Below are 14,771 nucleotides of genomic sequence, written 5' to 3'. Positions count from 1 at the left end.
TCCTATGACGCCGTCTCTAACTGCTGCACCTTATTTCTGGTTCAAGTATATACATCACCCTCCTCTGCTTAGGGTAAGGGACTAACCACCGTGAAGACTAAGAGACTGAGCACCTAGTAAGTCTGCCGGACTGAATACCTCAGAATTACCTCTTCACTTCTACTGTCTCCAGTATTAAAATCACCTCTATACTCGGCTGACGAAGCCTGCGGCGTGGACAAAACATTTCGGCATTAAAGATACATAAGTGTTAGATGCGTGTCATAATCATTAATACAAAAACAATGTGACACAATATAAATTTATAATGTTTAACAGAGCAAAGTGACACCATAGACTAAGTGTCTTTCAACTGAGGTTCCACGGAATCCTAGGGTTCCCCAGGGGTAAAAACTGTTGAGAAACGCTTCTATAGTGATATAGACAATACGTGCGAGTTGGTAATATGTAAATATATAGACAATATATAATCAACATATGTGAGCTGGTAATGCATAAATATAATATAATATAATATAATATAATATAATATAATATAATATAATATAATATAATATAATATAATATAATATAATATAATATAATATAATATAATATAATATAATATAATATAATATAATATAATATGGTGTCTTCAGAATAATGTTCATCAGTCAGTAATGGAATAATATATAGTATTATTAGATCAAAGATGTACAGGACCGATAACCTGAGGAATATGACACGTGCGTAACACCCTCGTAGAGGTGAAGCTGTAGTGGAGGTCACAGCTTGGCTGGGCTTCCTTAGTGAAGCAGTAGTGGAGGTCACAGCTTATCTGAGCTTCCTTAGTGAAGCTGTAGTGGAGGTCACAGCTTGGCTGAGCTTCCTTAGTGAAGCAGTAGTGGAGGTCACAGCTTGGCTGAGCTTCCTTAGTGAAGCTGTAGTGGAGGTCACAGCTTGGCTGAGCTTCCTTAGTGAAGCAGTAGTGGAGGTCACAGCTTGGCTGAGCTTCCTTAGTGAAGCAGTAGTGGAGGTCACAGCTTGGCTGAGCTTCCTTAGTGAAGCAGTAGTGGAGGTCACAGCATGGCTGAGCTTCCTTAGTGAAGCAGTAGTGGAGGTCACAGTTTGGCTGAGCTTCCTTAGTGAAGCAGTAGTGGAGGTCACAGCTTGGCTGAGCTTCCTTAGTGAAGCAGTAGTGGAGGTCACAGCTTGGCTGAGCTTCCTTAGTGAAGCAGTAGTGGAGGTCACAGCTTGGCTGGGCTTCCTTAGTGAAGCAGTAGTGGAGGTCACAGCTTGGCTGAGCTTCCTTAGTGAAGCAGTAGTGGAGGTCACAGCTTGGCTGAGCTTCCTTAGTGAAGCAGTAGTGGAGGTCACAGCTTGGCTGAGCTTCCTTAGTGAAGCAGTAGTGGAGGTCACAGCTTGGCTGGGCTTCCTTAGTGAAGCAGTAGTGGAGGTCACAGCTTGTCTGGGCTTCCTTAGTGAAGCAGTAGTGGAGGTCACAGCTTGTCTGGGCTTCCTTAGTGAAGCAGTAGTGGAGGTCACAGCTTGTCTGGGCTTCCTTAGTGAAGCAGTAGTGGAGGTCACAGCTTGGCTGAGCTTCCTTAGTGAAGCAGTAGTGGAGGTCACAGCTTGGCTGGGCTTCCTTAGTGAAGCAGTAGTGGAGGTCACAGCTTGTCTGGGCTTCCTTAGTGAAGCAGTAGTGGAGGTCACAGCTTGTCTGGGCTTCCTTAGTGAAGCAGTAGTGGAGGTCACAGCTTGGCTGGGCTTCCTTAGTGAAGCAGTAGTGGAGGTCACAGCTTGGCTGAGCTTCCTTAGTGAAGCAGTAGTGGAGGTCACAGCTTGGCTGAGCTTCCTTAGTGAAGCAGTAGTGGAGGTCACAGCTTGGCTGGGCTTCCTTAGTGAAGCAGTAGTGGAGGTCACAGCTTGGCTGAGCTTCCTTAGTGAAGCAGTAGTGGAGGTCACAGCTTGGCTGAGCTTCCTTAGTGAAGCAGTAGTGGAGGTCACAGCTTGGCTGAGCTTCCTTAGTGAAGCAGTAGTGGAGGTCACAGCTTGGCTGGGCTTCCTTAGTGAAGCAGTAGTGGAGGTCACAGCTTGGCTGAGCTTCCTTAGTGAAGCAGTAGTGGAGGTCACAGCTTGGCTGGGCTTCCTTAGTGAAGCAGTAGTGGAGGTCACAGCTTGGCTGAGCTTCCTTAGTGAAGCAGTAGTGGAGGTCACAGCTTGGCTGGGCTTCCTTAGTGAAGCAGTAGTGGAGGTTGGCTGAGCTTCCTTAGTGAAGCAGTAGTGGAGGTCACAGCTTGGCTGGGCTTCCTTAGTGAAGCAGTAGTGGAGGTCACAGCTTGGCTGGGCTTCCTTAGTGAAGCAGTAGTGGAGGTCACAGCTTGGCTGAGCTTCCTTAGTGAAGCAGTAGTGGAGGTCACAGCTTGGCTGAGCTTCTTTAGTGAAGCAGTAGTGGAGGTCACAGCTTGGCTGGGCTTCCTTAGTGAAGCAGTAGTGGAGGTCACAGCTTGGCTGGGCTTCCTTAGTGAAGCAGTAGTGGAGGTCACAGCTTGGCTGAGCTTCCTTAGTGAAGCAGTAGTGGAGGTCACAGCTTGGCTGAGCTTCCTTAGTGAAGCAGTAGTGGAGGTCACAGCTTGGCTGGGCTTCCTTAGTGAAGCAGTAGTGGAGGTCACAGCTTGGCTGGGCTTCCTTAGTGAAGCAGTAGTGGAGGTCACAGCTTGGCTGAGCTTCCTTAGTGAAGCAGTAGTGGAGGTCACAGCTTGGCTGGGCTTCCTTAGTGAAGCAGTAGTGGAGGTCACAGCTTGGCTGGGCTTCCTTAGTGAAGCAGTAGTGGAGGTCACAGCTTGGCTGAGCTGAGCTTCCTTAGTGAAGCTGTAGTGGAGGTCACAGCTTGGCTGAGCTTCCTTAGTGAAGCAGTAGTGTCACAGCTTGGCTGAGCTTAGTGAAGCAGTAGTGGAGGTCACAGCTTGGCTGAGCTTTCTTAGTGAAGCAGTAGTGGAGGTCACAGCTTGGCTGAGCTTCCTTAGTGAAGCTGTAGTGAAGCAGTAGTGGAGGTCACAGCTTGGCTGAGCTTCCTTAGTGAAGCAGTAGTGGAGGTCACAGCTCGGCTGAGTTTCCTTAGTGAAGCAGTAGTGGAGGTCACAGCTTGGCTGGGCTTCCTTAGTGAAGCAGTAGTGGAGGTCACAGCTAGGCTGGGCTTCCTTAGTGAAGCAGTAGTAGAGGTCACAGCTTGGCTGGGCTTCCTTAGTGAAGCAGTAGTGGAGGTCACAGCTTGGCTGGGCTTCCTTAGTGAAGCAGTAGTGGAGGTCACAGCTTGGCTGGGCTTCCTTAGTGAAGCAGTAGTGGAGGTCACAGCTTGGCTGGGCTTCCTTAGTGAAGCTGTTGTGGAGGTCACAGCTTGGCTGAGCTTCCTTAGTGAAGCTGTAGTGGAGGTCACAGCTTGGCTGAGCTTCCTTAGTGAAGCAGTAGTGGAGGTCACAGCTTGGCTGAGCTTTCTTAGTGAAGCAGTAGTGTAGGTCACAGCTTGGCTGAGCTTTCTTAGTGAAGCAGTAGTGGAGGTCACAGCTTGGCTGAGCTTCCTTAGTGAAGCTGTAGTGGAGGTCACAGCTTGGCTGAGCTTCCTTAGTGAAGCTGTAGTGGAGGTCACAGCTTGGCTGAGCTTCCTTAGTGAAGCAGTAGTGGAGGTCACAGATTGGCTGAGCTTCCCTTAGTGCTTCCTTAGTGAAGCAGTAGTGGAGGTCACAGCTTGGCTGTGCTTACTTAGTGAAGCAGTAGTGGAGGTCACAGCTTCCTTAGTGAACCAGTAGTGGAGGTCACAGCTTGGCTGAGCTTCCTTAGTGAAGCAGTAGTGGAGGTCACAGCTTGGCTGGGCTTCCTTAGTGAAGCAGTAGTGGAGGTCACAGCTTGGCTGGGCTTCCTTAGTGAAGCAGTAGTGGAGGTCACAGCTTGGCTGGGCTTCCTTAGTGAAGCAGTTGTGGAGGTCACAGCTTGGCTGGGCTTCCTTAGTGAAGCAGTTGTGGAGGTCACAGCTTGGCTGGGCTTCCTTAGTGAAGCAGTAGTGGAGGTCACAGCTTGGCTGAGCTTCCTTAGTGAAGCAGTAGTGGAGGTCACAGCTTGGCTGAGCTTCCTTAGTGAAGCAGTAGTGGAGGTCACAGCTTGGCTGGGCTTCCTTAGTGAAGCAGTAGTGGAGGTCACAGCTTGGCTGAGCTTCCTTAGTGAAGCTGTAGTGGAGGTCACAGCTTGGCTGAGCTTCCTTAGTGAAGCAGTAGTGGAGGTCACAGCTTGGCTGAGCTTCCTTAGTGAAGCAGTAGTGGAGGTCACAGCTTGGCTGAGCTTCCTTAGTGAAGCAGTAGTGGAGGTCACAGCTTGGCTGAGCTTCCTTAGTGAAGCAGTAGTGGAGGTCACAGCTTGGCTGGGCTTCCTTAGTGAAGCAGTAGTGGAGGTCACAGCTTGGCTGGGCTTCCTTAGTGAAGCAGTAGTGGAGGTCACAGCTTGGCTGGGCTTCCTTAGTGAAGCAGTTGTGGAGGTCACAGCTTGGCTGGGCTTCCTTAGTGAAGCAGTAGTGGAGGTCACAGCTTGGCTGAGCTTCCTTAGTGAAGCAGTAGTGGAGGTCACAGCTTGGCTGAGCTTCCTTAGTGAAGCTGTAGTGGAGGTCACAGCTTGGCTGAGCTTCCTTAGTGAAGCTGTAGTGGAGGTCACAGCTTGGCTGAGCTTCCTTAGTGAAACAGTAGTGGAGGTCACAGATTGGCTGAGCTTCCTTAGTGAAGCAGTAGTGGAGGTCACAGCTTGGCTGAGCTTCCTTAGTGAAGCAGTAGTGGAGGTCACAGCTTGGCTGAGCTTCCTTAGTGAAGCAGTAGTGGAGGTCACAGCTTGGCTGGGCTTCCTTAGTGAAGCAGTAGTGGAGGTCACAGCTTGGCTGGGCTTCCTTAGTGAAGCAGTAGTGGAGGTCACAGCTTGGCTGGGCTTCCTTAGTGAAGCAGTAGTGGAGGTCACAGCTTGGCTGGGCTTCCTTAGTGAAGCAGTAGTGGAGGTCACAGCTTGGCTGGGCTTCCTTAGTGAAGCAGTAGTGGAGGTCACAGCTTGGCTGAGCTTCCTTAGTGAAGCAGTAGTGGAGGTCACAGCTTGGCTGAGCTTCCTTAGTGAAGCAGTAGTGGAGGTCACAGCTTGGCTGGGCTTCCTTAGTGAAGCAGTAGTGGAGGTCACAGCTTGGCTGGGCTTCCTTAGTGAAGCTGTAGTGGAGGTCACAGCTTGGCTGAGCTTCCTTAGTGAAGCAGTTGTGGAGGTCACAGCTTGGCTGGGCTTCCTAAGTGAAGCAGTAGTGGAGGTCACAGCTTGGCTGAGCTTCCTTAGTGAAGCAGTTGTGGAGGTCACAGCTTGGCTGAGCTTCCTTAGTGAAGCAGTAGTGGAGGTCACAGCTTGGCTGAGCTTCCTTAGTGAAGCAGTAGTGGAGGTCACAGCTTGGCTGGGCTTCCTTAGTGAAGCAGTAGTGGAGGTCACAGCTTGGCTGGGCTTCCTTAGTGAAGCAGTAGTGGAGGTCACAGCTTGGCTGAGCTTCCTTAGTGAAGCAGTAGTGGAGGTCACAGCTTGGCTGAGCTTCCTTAGTGAAGCAGTAGTGGAGGTCACAGCTTGGCTGAGCTTCCTTAGTGAAGCAGTAGTGGAGGTCACAGCTTGGCTGAGCTTTCTTAGTGAAGCAGTAGTGGAGGTCACAGCTTGGCTGAGCTTCCTTAGTGAAGCAGTAGTGGAGGTCACAGCTTGGCTGAGCTTCCTTAGTGAAGCTGTAGTGGAGGTCACAGCTTGGCTGAGCTTCCTTAGTGAAGCAGTAGTGGAGGTCACAGATTGGCTGAGCTTCCTTAGTGAAGCAGTAATGGAGGTCACAGCTTGGCTGAGCTTCCTTAGTGAAGCAGTAGTGGAGGTCACAGCTCGGCTGAGTTTCCTTAGTGAAGCAGTAGTGGAGGTCACAGCTTGGCTGGGCTTCCTTAGTGAAGCAGTAGTGGAGGTCACAGCTTGGCTGGGCTTCCTTAGTGAAGCAGTAGTGGAGGTCACAGCTTGGCTGGGCTTCCTTAGTGAAGCAGTAGTGGAGGTCACAGCTTGGCTGAGCTTCCTTAGTGAAGCTGTAGTGGAGGTCACAGCTTGGCTGAGCTTCCTTAGTGAAGCTGTAGTGGAGGTCACAGCTTGGCTGGGCTTCCTTAGTGAAGCTGTAGTGGAGGTCACAGCTTGGCTGAGCTTCCTTAGTGAAGCTGTTGTGGAGGTCACAGCTTGGCTGGGCTTCCTTAGTGTCACAGCTTGGCTGAGCTTCCTTAGTGAAGCTGTAGTGGAGGTCACAGCTTGGCTGGGCTTCCTTAGTGAAGCTGTAGTGGAGGTCACAGCTTGGCTGAGCTTCTTAGTGAAGCAGTTGTGAAGGTCACAGCTTGGCTGGGCTTCCTTAGTGAAGCTGTAGTGGAGGTCACAGCTTGGCTGAGCTTCCTTAGTGAAGCAGTTGTGGAGGTCACAGCTTGGCTGAGCTTCCTTAGTGAAGCAGTTGTGGAGGTCACAGCTTGACTGGGCTTCCTTAGTGAAGCAGTTGTGGAGGTCACAGCTTGGCTGGGCTTCCTTAGTGAAGCAGTTGTGGAGGTCACAGCTTGGCTGGGCTTCCTTAGTGAAGCAGTAGTGGAGGTCACAGCTTGGCTGGACTTCCTTATTGAAGCTGTAGTGGAGGTCACAGCTTGGCTGGGCTTCCTTAGTGAAGCAGTAGTGGAGGTCACAGCTTGGCTGGGCTTCCTTAGTGAAGCAGTAGTGGAGGTCACAGCTTGGCTGGGCTTCCTTAGTGAAGCAGTAGTGGAGGTCACAGCTTGGCTGGGCTTCCTTAGTGAAGTAGTAGTGGTCACAGCTTGGCTGGGCTTCCTTAGTGAAGCTGTAGTGGAGGTCACAGCTTGGCTGAGCTTCCTTAGTGAAGCTGTAGTGGAGGTCACAGCTTGGCTGGGCTTCCTTAGTGAAGCTGTAGTGGAGGTCACAGCTTGGCTGAGCTTCTTAGTGAAGCAGTTGTGGAGGTCACAGCTTGGCTGGGCTTCCTTAGTGAAGCTGTTGTGGAGGTCACTGCTTGGCTGAGCTTCCTTAGTGAAGCAGTTGTGGAGGTCACAGCTTGGCTGGGCTTCCTTAGTGAAGCAGTTGTGGAGGTCACAACTTGGCTGGGCTTCCTTAGTGAAGCAGTTGTGGAGGTCACAGCTTGGCTGGGCTTCCTTAGTGAAGCAGTTGTGGAGGTCACAACTTGGCTGGGCTTCCTTAGTGAAGCAGTAGTGGAGGTCGCAGGTTGGCTGGGCTTCCTTAGTGAAGCAGTTGTGGAGGTCACAACTTGGCTGGGCTTCCTTAGTGAAGCAGTAGTGGAGGTCACAGGTTGGCTGGGCTTCCTTAGTCAAATGTAATATTTAGGTGTTCAGGCTTGATTAAATGTTCAGTTTCTTAGCCTATGAAGGTGTCCAGTTCCTCAGCCTCAGTAAACATTCAGAGAAGGTGTCCAGTTCCTCAGTCTCAGTAAACATTCAGTGAAGGTGTCCAGTTCCTCAGTCTCAGTAAACATTCAGTGAAGGTGTCCAGTTCCTCAGTCTCAGTAAACATTCAGAGAAGGTGTCCAGTTCCTCAGTCTCAGTAAACATTCAGTGAAGGTGTCCAGTTCCTCAGTCTCAGTAAACATTCAGAGAAGGTGTCCAGTTCCTCAGTCTCAGTAAACATTCAGTGAAGGTGTCCAGTTCCTCAGTCTCAGTAAACATTCAGTGAAGGTGTCCAGTTCCTCAGTCTCAGTAAACATTCAGTGAAGGTGTCCAGTTCCTCAGTCTCAGTAAACATTCAGTGAAGGTGTCCAGTTCCTCAGTCTCAGTAAACATTCAGTGAAGGTGTCCAGTTCCTCAGTCTCAGTAAACATTCAGAGAAGGTGTCCAGTTCCTCAGTCTCAGTAAACATTCAGTGAAGGTGTCCAGTTCCTCAGTCTCAGTAAACATTCAGAGAAGGTGTCCAGTTCCTCAGTCTCAGTAAACATTCAGTGAAGGTGTCCAGTTCCTCAGTCTCAGTAAACATTCAGTGAAGGTGTCCAGTTCCTCAGTCACAGTAAACATTCAGAGAAGGTGTCCAGTTCCTCAGTCTCAGTAAACATTCAGTGAAGGTGTCCAGTTCCTCAGTCTCAGTAAACATTCAGTGAAGGTGTCCAGTTCCTCAGTCTCAGTAAACATTCAGAGAAGGTGTCCAGTTCCTCAGTCTCAGTAAACATTCAGAGAAGGTGTCCAGTTCCTCAGTCTCAGTAAACATTCAGAGAAGGTGTCCAGTTCCTCAGTCTCAGTAAACATTCAGAGAAGGTGTCCAGTTCCTCAGTCTCAGTAAACATTCAGAGAAGGTGTCCAGTTCCTCAGTCTCAGTAAACATTCAGTGAAGGTGTCCAGTTCCTCAGTCTCAGTAAACATTCAGTGAAGGTGTCCAGTTCCTCAGTCACAGTAAACATTCAGAGAAGGTGTCCAGTTCCTCAGTCTCAGTAAACATTCAGTGAAGGTGTCCAGTTCCTCAGTCTCAGTAAACATTCAGTGAAGGTGTCCAGTTCCTCAGTCTCAGTAAACATTCAGTGAAGGTGTCCAGTTCCTCAGTCTCAGTAAACATTCAGAGAAGGTGTCCAGTTCCTCAGTCTCAGTAAACATTCAGAGAAGGTGTCCAGTTCCTAAGTTTTGGTAAATCTAATACGGAGGCTCGAGGAAGGAAAATTTTATACTGGAGGCTGAGGAAGAAGCAACCATATTGGATCTCATCTCAGCAGATTCAGTCTGTATTCCTGGTTCATCTTAGGAGAAGAATAATACTTTCTGTTTTGTTTTTTTTGGCCGAGTAAGTTGCAAATTTGTTAATTTACAATTATAGTTAATAAACTTTGAATTTGTTGGATTTCGTGAGATAATTAGAGACCGTTGTCTCGTCGCTTTCACAGCCTTGAGGTGTTTTTCTCATTGGAACATCGATATTGGTTGATTTTAAATTTAATCTGCCAATAAAATTATGTAATAACTCGAAAATGATTCTTGCGATCGGCTTCAAACTTTAATGGAAACCTCACTTAGGAGTAAAGTTAGAGCTGATTTTAGCACTGTTTCGGTGCCACTTTGCCAATTTCATTAAAAAAAATTAAGAAGCCCCATCTGTCTCTATCAAGATACAGAACCATCGTGTATCATGTGTGTGAGTCTAGGATAAGACAGTGGAAGGACCTCAGACTAATAAAGCAGCAGTAAACAGTAAATCATTTCACAAAGTTCAGATCAACAAGTTGTATGATGGAACTTGGAGTATCACAGCTGATGAGTGAAGTTGTAACTTGAAAACTTTAACATAATGCCTCAGGGGAATAAATATTATAACGAAGAAAATATATTTCCCATAATAGTAGAAAGTATCATAAAAAAACAGGTATTTTAACAATTCATTTTTAACAATAAAAATAATTTAACAATAGTATCAGTTAATAAAGGAATTAAAAGTATAATAAACCAAATCCAAAATATAATAAATATATAAGACAAAAAACTTTTTAAAATTAACAAAAATATACATTCAACAACTGCTAATAAATATATGTAACTATTTGTACAATGAAATACTTTAAAGACAGTGATGGAGTGAATGATGATGAAAGTTTTTCTTTTTCAGGCCACGCTACCTTGGTGGGAAACGGCCGATGTGTTAATAAAATAAATAAATAAATAACTATATATATATATATATATATATATATATATATATATATATATATATATATATATATATATATATATATATATATACAAACACTGATCTCTGGCTGAAGGAGACTCGAACCTACGAACCTTAGGACAAGGTACGTAATGCTTTACCAATCTACCCACACTGGACAATACCTTGGCGTGCAGCTTGCGCTACACGTTTGATCCAAGGCAGCCAGCTTTCAGGGAGAAGGCTTACAGCTTTTCATCTCATCTCCTGCATGCATCAGCCTTACTAGAGATTTTAACAATGCAAGGAATTCGCGAGAGCAGGCGAAATATACACAAACACTGATCTCTGAAAGCTGGCTGCCTTGGATCAAACGTGTAGCGCAAGCTACATGCCAAGGTATTGTCCAGTGTGGGTAGATTGGTAAAGCACTGCGTACCTTGTCCTAAGGTTCGTAGATTCGAGTCTCCTTCAGCCAGAGATCAGTGTTTGTGTATATTTCGCCTGCTCTCGCGAATTCCTTGCATATATATATATATATATATATATATATATATATATATATATATATATATATATATATATATATATATATATATATATATATAGAGTAGGTTGGTAGGCAGCAACCACCCTGAGAGGTACTACCGTCCTGCCAAGTGAGTGTGAAACAGAAACCTGTAATTGTTTTGCATGATTGGTGGTGTCTTTTTTTTGTCTCATAAACATGCAAGGCTTCAGGTATGTCTTGTTACTTCTACTTACACTTAGGTCACACTACACATATATGTACAATCATATATACACACACCCCTCTGGGTTTTTTTGTATTTTCTTACTAGTTCCTTTTTCTGTTTATTGCCTCTAATCTCAATGGGGAAGTGGAACAGAATTCTTCCTCCGTAAGCCATGCGTGTTGTAAGAGGCGATTAAGATTCCGGAAGCAAGGGGCTAGTAACCCCTTCTCCTGTTTACATTACTAAATTTAAGAAGAAAAATTTTCGTTTTTATTTTTGGGTCACGCTGCCTCGGTAGGATATGACCAGTTTGATGGTTATATATATTAAAAGAACTGCAGCTGGAGAAGACTCGATCCTGAGTTCCCATGCCCAGCCCCAAACAGGATGAGGTTGAAATTAGTCTCTGAGGCTCCACGACAACGTATGACCTTGAACCAGGGAAAAGACGCTCAGTACTGCTGAGAACCTGCGAGAAGAAAACAAAGTTTAATAAACTAGTTTTACATAAGTTTGTTCATGTTTATAGGCAACTATTCTTCTGAATCTCCCAACAGCACTGTGTCATCTGCAAAGAGCAACTATGACAACACTCACAGTACAGAACGGTCTAGCATTTTACAATCTCATCTATAAACATATTACGCAAAGAACAACAAAATAATATTTTTGATGCATATCGCGACATTCAGAGATGTCGAGGCGTTATGTGACATATTTCAGCTTATAGCTGCAATATAGGTATATAAATAAGAGACAAATTTGACATAGCATTTAAAGCTCACTGTTACTTGAAAATATTCGCTTTCTGTAACACATCCTAACAGAAGCTTTATTTTCTACATAAAAACTCAAAACACCTTTCCTCTTACCTCTTCCATACATAAGTAACAAACAAATCGTTCCCTTGTCCACAAACGTTCATTTGTTCTCTAGGTTTTCCAGCCTTTTGTATCTTTCTCTCTAAACGTTTCATACTCACAGCAAGACTTACAGATAATTACAGATAATGTGATTTTTATTCGACTTTCTCCAATTTTTATTCGTTCTGTTCCTCTCTACTTATACCTCATTTGTTACGTCGTTTTTACACTAAAAAAAATCTGTACCAATTCACACAACCCACACAAGAGGAAACTTACGACAATGTTTCGGTCCACAATGCACCATTGTAAGGTCACAACAGAGCGTGAAGAAAAAGTGAAGACCAGAAAACTGGTCTGGTAGAGGAAAAGAAAGTAGTAGTAATTATAGTAGTAATAGTAGTAGTAATAGTAGTAGTAATAGTAGTAGTAGTAGTAGTAGTAGGAGCAGTAGCAGTAGAGCAGGGCAGAGCAGGCAGCAGCAGCAGGGCAGCAGCAGCAGCGCAGCAGCAGCGGCAGCAGCAGCAGGCAGCAGCAGAGCAGTGCTAGGCAGCAGCAGCAGCAGCAGGCAGCAGCAGTGGCAGCAGCAGCAGGCAGCAGCAGTAGCAGAGCAGCAGCAGCAGTGGCAGCAGCAGCAGCAGCAGCAGCAGCAGGTGGCAGTAGCAGAGCAGAGCAGCAGCAGCAGCAGCAGCAGGCAGCAGCAGTCAGCAGCAGCAGGCAGCAGGCAGCAGCAGCAGTGGCAGCAGCAGCAGCGAGCAGCAGTCAGGGCAGCAGCAGCAGTTGGCAGAGCAGCAGCAGCAGTGGCAGAGCAGCAGCAGCAGCAGGCAGCAGCAGGCAGCTAGCAGGCAGCAGCAGCAGTGGCAGCAGCAGCAGGGCAGGCAGTGCAGCAGCAGCAGATGCAGCAGCGCAGGCAGAGCAGGCAGCAGCAGTAATGGTAATAGTACTGAAAGTAAAATTAATGATAGTTGTATCGATAGTATTAATATTAGAAATAGTATTAATAATAAAAAACAACAACATTACCCTATCCATAGTATCTCCTGACGTAACGTCCTGTGGCGTAGCGTCCTGTGGCGTAGCGTCCTGTGGCGTAGCGTCCTGTGGCGTAGCGTCCTGTGGCGTAGCGTCCTGTGGAGGGAAAGACTCATGTGAAGGAACATATATTCACATTTCTTCAAAGAAGCGGATACATTACAATTTACGAAGGCAGTTTGAAGCAAATAGCAATAATTAATATTCATTACTGAACAACTGATTGTGATAACTTAGAAGTTACAAAATACATAAACCACTAGATTCACATACACCACACACACACACACACACACACACACACACACACACACACACACACACACATACACAGAGAATAGGGGGGTACTCGAAGGGGAGAAACCGACCAATCAAGCTGATTCTCAGGACGGAAACAGTGCGGAACAGGATCCTCCAAGAGAAACCACGATTGAAATACTCGGAAGAGTACAAGAGGGTGTTCCTAGACAGAGACAGAACAAAATCAGAACGACAGCAGCTGAGGGAGAGGACAAAAAAGCGAAAGGAGCAATTAAAAGAGACAAGGATGGAACCAACAGAGGTCAGTCAGAGCAGAACAGAACAGCAAGGGCAAGCACACACACAACTATTCTCAGAACCATACAACCTATCACACAATCCCAACACACACTACAATCCATTCCCACAGCCTCCACCCAACACCGAGCTATAGAATCCCACAGTATGCTACCAGGTCTCCCACCCTCACAGACCCCCCAGACCACAGTGTTGGAAAGGAAACTGAAGGTATGGTACACAAACGCTGATGGAATAACAAATAAGTGGGAGGAGTGGCATGAAAGAGTCAAAGAAGCATCACCGGACATCATAGCTCTCACAGAAACCAAGCTTACAGGTATGATAACAGATGCCATCTTTCCAACGGGATACCAAATCCTGAGGAAAGACAGAGGGAACAGGGGGTGTGGAGGAGTGGCATTGCTGATCAAAAATCGCTGGAATTTTGATGAGCTGGAGAGAGGAGACAGCAGAGAAGAAAGTGATTACATAGCGGGAACGCTTCACTCTGGAGGTCCCAAGGTGGAAATAGCAGTGATGTATAACCCACCACAGAACAGCAGGAGGCCAAGGCAAGAGTACGACGAGAGCAATAGAGCGATGGTTGACACACTGGCTAGAGTGGCCAGAAGAGCTCATGCATGCAGGGCAAAGTTCCTGATCATGGGTGACTTTAACCACAAGGAGATCGATTGGGAGAACTTGGACCCACATGGGGGCCAAGATACATGGAGGGCTAAGATGATGGAGGTGGTACTGGAAAACTTCATGTGCCAACATGTAAGGGACACTACAAGAGAGAGAGGAGAGGATGAACCAGCAAGACTGGACTTAGTATTCACCTTGAGTAGTGCAGATATCGAGGACATCACATATGAAAGACCCCTTGGGGCCAGTGACCATGTGGTTTTAAGCTTCGAATACACAGTAGAGCTACAAGTGGAGGGAGAAGCAGGAAGGCCAGGACGAATGAAGCCAAACTACAAGAAAGGGGACTACACAGGAATGAGGAACTTCCTGAACGGGGTTCAGTGGGACAGAGAACTGGCCGGGAAGCCAGTTAATGAGATGATGGAATATGTAGCAACAAAATGCAAGGAGGCTGAGGAGAGGTTCGTACCCAAGGGTAACAAGAATAATGAAAAAGCCAGGATGAGCCCATGGTTTACCCAAAGGTGCAGGGAGGCAAAAACCAAGTGTGCTAGGGAATGGAAGAAATATAGAAGGCAAAGGACCCAGGAGAATAAGGAGAGCAGTCGTAGAGCCAGAAACGAATATGCACAGATAAGAAGGGAGGCCCAAAGACAATATGAAAACGACATAGCAGACATGACATAGGAGACAGACATGAAGCATTAAACTACAGACCAGTGTCACTGACATGTATAGTATGCAAAATCAGGAGAAGAGTGGTGGAACACCTAGAAAGGAACTATCTCATCAACAGCAGCCAACATGGTTTCAGGGACGGGAAATCCTGTGTCACAAACCTACTGGAGTTCTATGACATGGAGACAGCAGTAAGACAAGAGAGAGAGGGGTGGGTGGATTGCATTTTCTTGGACTGCAAGAAGGCGTTTGACACAGTTCCACACAAGAGATTGGCGCAAAAACTGGAGGACCAAGCAGGGATAAAAGGGAAGGCACTACAACGGATCAGGGAATACTTGTCAGGAAGACAGCAGCGAGTCATGGTACGTGGCGAGGTATCAGAGTGGGCACCTGTGACCAGCGGGGTCCTACAGGGGTCAGTCCTAGGACCAGTGCTGTTTCTGGTATTTGTGAACGACATGACGGAAGGAATAGACTCTGAGGTGTCCCTGTTTGCAGATGACGTGAAGTTGATGAGAAGAATTCATTCGATCGAAGACCAGGTAGAACTACAAAGGGATCTGGACAGGTTGCAGACCTGGTCCAGCAATTG

General features: G+C 46.8%; 1 protein-coding gene across 2 annotated transcripts in view; it reads right to left on the bottom strand.

The window, feature by feature from the left end:
* Positions 1-10,291: 10,291 nt before the first annotated feature.
* Positions 10,292-14,771, bottom strand: part of LOC128686565 (uncharacterized) — a 15,189-nt gene continuing 10,709 nt past the window's right edge. For both annotated transcript variants that reach the window (XM_053773503.2, XM_070084374.1), the window contains exons 7-8: positions 12,299-12,403; positions 10,292-10,881 (exon numbers count right to left, since the gene is read on the bottom strand). In XM_053773503.2, coding sequence (XP_053629478.1) covers positions 12,300-12,403 — 104 coding nt within the window. In that variant the 3' untranslated portion in view covers positions 10,292-10,881; position 12,299. The remainder of the gene's footprint in view (positions 10,882-12,298; positions 12,404-14,771) is intronic.

This window comes from Cherax quadricarinatus, chromosome 12 (assembly GCF_038502225.1).
Source record: "Cherax quadricarinatus isolate ZL_2023a chromosome 12, ASM3850222v1, whole genome shotgun sequence".
Taxonomy (NCBI): domain Eukaryota; kingdom Metazoa; phylum Arthropoda; class Malacostraca; order Decapoda; family Parastacidae; genus Cherax; species Cherax quadricarinatus.
This window is presented reverse-complemented; position numbering and strand designations above follow the sequence as displayed.